The sequence below is a fragment of the Contarinia nasturtii genome, unplaced genomic scaffold, assembly GCF_009176525.2.
Source record: "Contarinia nasturtii isolate CC-2019 unplaced genomic scaffold, AAFC_CNas_1.1 Cnas_scaffold_6726, whole genome shotgun sequence".
NCBI lineage: Eukaryota > Metazoa > Arthropoda > Insecta > Diptera > Cecidomyiidae > Contarinia > Contarinia nasturtii.
Genome location: NW_022203979.1, coordinates 1 through 3,373, shown reverse-complemented (window position 1 = coordinate 3,373; position 3,373 = coordinate 1). Strand labels below are relative to the sequence as shown.

At 37.4% G+C, this 3,373-nt stretch overlaps 1 protein-coding gene across 2 annotated transcripts; it reads left to right on the top strand.

Moving 5' to 3' along the window:
* The first annotated feature begins 278 nt into the window (after positions 1–278).
* On the top strand, positions 279–3,333 carry LOC116351972. Of its 2 annotated transcripts, XM_031784128.1 has the most exons (4): positions 279–326; positions 459–1,722; positions 1,794–2,625; positions 2,704–3,332. In XM_031784128.1, the coding sequence occupies exons 2-4, from the start codon at positions 469–471 to the stop codon at positions 2,859–2,861; spliced, it is 2,244 nt and encodes a 747-aa protein (XP_031639988.1). In that variant the 5' UTR covers positions 279–326; positions 459–468; the 3' UTR covers positions 2,862–3,332. The 2 variants fall into 2 exon arrangements, with proteins under 2 accessions (XP_031639988.1, XP_031639987.1); XM_031784127.1 differs by having other exon boundaries at positions 1,794–3,333.
* The last annotated feature ends 40 nt before the right edge of the window (positions 3,334–3,373 follow it).

Genomic DNA, 3,373 nt, shown 5'->3' with positions numbered 1-3,373 from the left:
ACCGATTTTGTTTACAATAAAATTTTGTTTTGTTTTCAACAGGATTTCTTGAGAATTATATGAGAGTGTTTGAAGCGTGGTTTGGGCGATCAATTGGTTTTATTGTCATTTCAAAAACGATTTTGTGTGTTCAGAATGCTGTTCCCTGTGGAATGGATATATTCACAGTTGGTTTTGTGACTGTCTTTGTTTTAATTTCGAAATAACAGAGTGTTGATAAAATTAACTGTGAATATTCCAACAACATTTCGATCGGCAAAATATTTGATGTCACGTTGGAAATAAATTTCATCATTCGATTTAGAATACAGAGTCACTTTGTTGAGGTAAGAGGTGATATTTATAATGCGCTCTTCATTACTGTTTCATTTAATTTGTGATAGAAGTGTTTATATCTTATTGTGTTTGTGATCTATGCTATATTTGATGTATTTTTTTCTTTAATTTTTGTACAATAGATCTGTCACGATGAGAAGAAAGAGAGCCAAGAATGGGCGCAGTACGTCGTTGAAGATGACTCTAAATCAAGTGCTGCGGGAAGGGTATCGTGCACCATTCATCGATCAGGTCACATACTGGTGCCTTTCGGCCACAATGATTACGACTCTGGCGTCATTACTGTTTTTGTTCAAAGCAAACAAAGCCTTTGACGATGAAAATGTTCGATTTTTTAAAGGTGAATCCGATGAATACACGAATGATGAATTCAATAAATACGTGAATGGTGTAATTGGTGAATGTTTCACCTCGGTATTACAAGAAAATTACCACAAATTACCGCTTGCATTTCGACGAACTGTGGAGCAAGCATGTCCTGATTTTCTTCGTCCAGAAAATTGGCCAGCTCGCGAGGGCATGGGGAACGCATTCAATCATCTCATCACTCAGTACATAACAAACGTGAAAAATAACATCAAAGTATGGGCATTCAGTCGCATCAAGAAATTTTTCACACTAAAGCGCTACGAACTGAATTTGAATCGACAAGGAAATCTCATCACTGAATTGGATGTAAAACGTGCGACGAAGATCGTAATGTTCCAAAGTAGAGTCGAGAGAAACGCGAACATCGATCTTCTATTAAACGAAGCAGCAGGCATTGGATTGCCAATCAATGTACACTTTCAGAATCTCATTCGTGATCGCTGGTTCCAAACCATTCCAATATTTATAAACATTCAGCGACAAATTTTCGATTTTCACGCGAAATATGAAATGTTGAAACAACGCTGGTTCCAATATCGACGCGATCCGAACAACAATGTCATGCCGACCACTCCACTCCCGCCAAAAATAAAGAATTTTTTAGTAGTTCCAATCCACGATTTCGATATGAAACATATCCGCATCGATATCCATCTTTTTTATTTGATTGCGCGCAAATTTGGAGCATTGAAATTGGCAAAAGGAAAACGCGGTCAGCCAATAAACATTGAAAAAACTGAATACGATAGCAATCCAGCTTTCTATTGGAATTTAATATTTGACATGCCAAAAATTTCGAAACTTGGAAATGGTAAGGAATTCGATTTTGCTGTGGCAACCGATAGTGTGGCAGTTTCGTTATGTTTCGTGAAGCCTGAACGCAATACACCAGAACTTGATAACAACACCATCAAAGAGAAGTACAATAATTTTGAGTTTGATTATGTGCTTGGAATCGATCCAGGAGTTCGTACATGGAACGCCACAGTTCGCAAACACGTTCGATCCGGCAACGAGGTAAGAAACAATAAATTCATTCTTTATTTATCATTTGTTTACTTCTATGATTTTTTGTTCGTAAATCTCAGGAAAACATCACAATTGATGGTCCAAAATACCATTTCAAAGCGAAATATGGCAAACGCAAGCGTAAATCCGATCAATGGACTGAATTGTTGCAAAAACAACGGGAGCTCGACTATAAACGCTATGCATTTTTTCCATCGCCGAAAGGACGTTCACATTGGATGTGTTACATCGCTTATTATGTGAAAATGATGAAACCAGCTATGGCGGTGTACACAACAAGAAAGTTTATTCGACTCCGTCTCGATAAATACATCGAAGAGAATCGGGCCAGTGACAAAATCGCGGCATCACTGACGAAAAAAAAGTCGGCGCTCGTTTTTATTGGTGCAGCTCAAATAGCTCCAAACTCACCAATTGGTATTAAAAAGCGATTGCGATGCCCGGGATTACGACGACTATTGAACAGTTTTAAGAAGTTGGGAAATTGTATTGTACGATTGGTCGACGAATACAATACATCGCAAACTTGTGCAAAATGTTTCCGGCCATTCGATCGACGAACCAAAAGCGATCGATACAAAGTTTGTCAGCATTGTATTCCAAGTGAAGATGAGTCATCGCAATGGAATTTACCGAACGTCATTATCACCATGAAAAGCAACCGAGTGTACCAACAATTGCGTAAATATGCAGTTGATTTTGTTAATCGATTGAATGCAGTCAACCCAGATCATATTCCAATGGATTCAGATGGTTTAGTGTCAAAACTTCAAGTATGTTTCAAAAACTGGCAACTAAACACTGGCATTTGGAAAGATGATCAAGCTCCATTTCAATTGAAAACTGTTTGGCACCGGGATATCGTTGCAGCCAAGAACATCATGTACAAAGGTGAAAAAATATCACTGAAATTAAAAATGTTTAAGAATGTTTTGGCTAACAATTTGTTGTTTACGATTTTGTTTTTAGGTCTTTGTACGGTGTTGGGATTGGACATTCATCCGCAACTATTGAGACCACAGAATCAAAATGCTGCCGTACAAAATCAAGCAGCTGACGATGAGGATTCCAGTGACGATGAGAACTACGTTTATGTTCTCGATGTTTCCGATGACGACCAGTTTTAATTACATGTAGCATTAAGATTTCTTTTTAAATAATATTATTGTAACGTTTTGTTACTATGCTGGGCTTGAGTTTTGTGGCCTTGACCGAAGTACGGGCAGTTCGGTATATAAAATAACCCGTAGGTGAGTATCATTTATTGAACTGAACCGATAGTATATTGATGTTGATTCATACTTAGTAACTGAGTTTATTTTTTCTCTTTTTTCTTTCCATTGCGACGTTGAAAATGACTGAAACTACACTCAAATCCGACCCCAATATTGACCGTCAACATATGCCCGATAATGGATGAATTTGCCACAACAAATGTTTTTTGGGCAATAATATAGAGAAAAAATAAATAAATTACGATAGCACGATACTTGATTTGATGCAATTTACTTGTTGAACACGCACTTTCAACTGAGACTAAACTCTCACTGTTTAGAGACGCATATCGCACAAACATGAATTACCCGTAAATGTTGTTGTGCTTTGCTGATGTATACATCACATTGCTAAAATAAGAGTC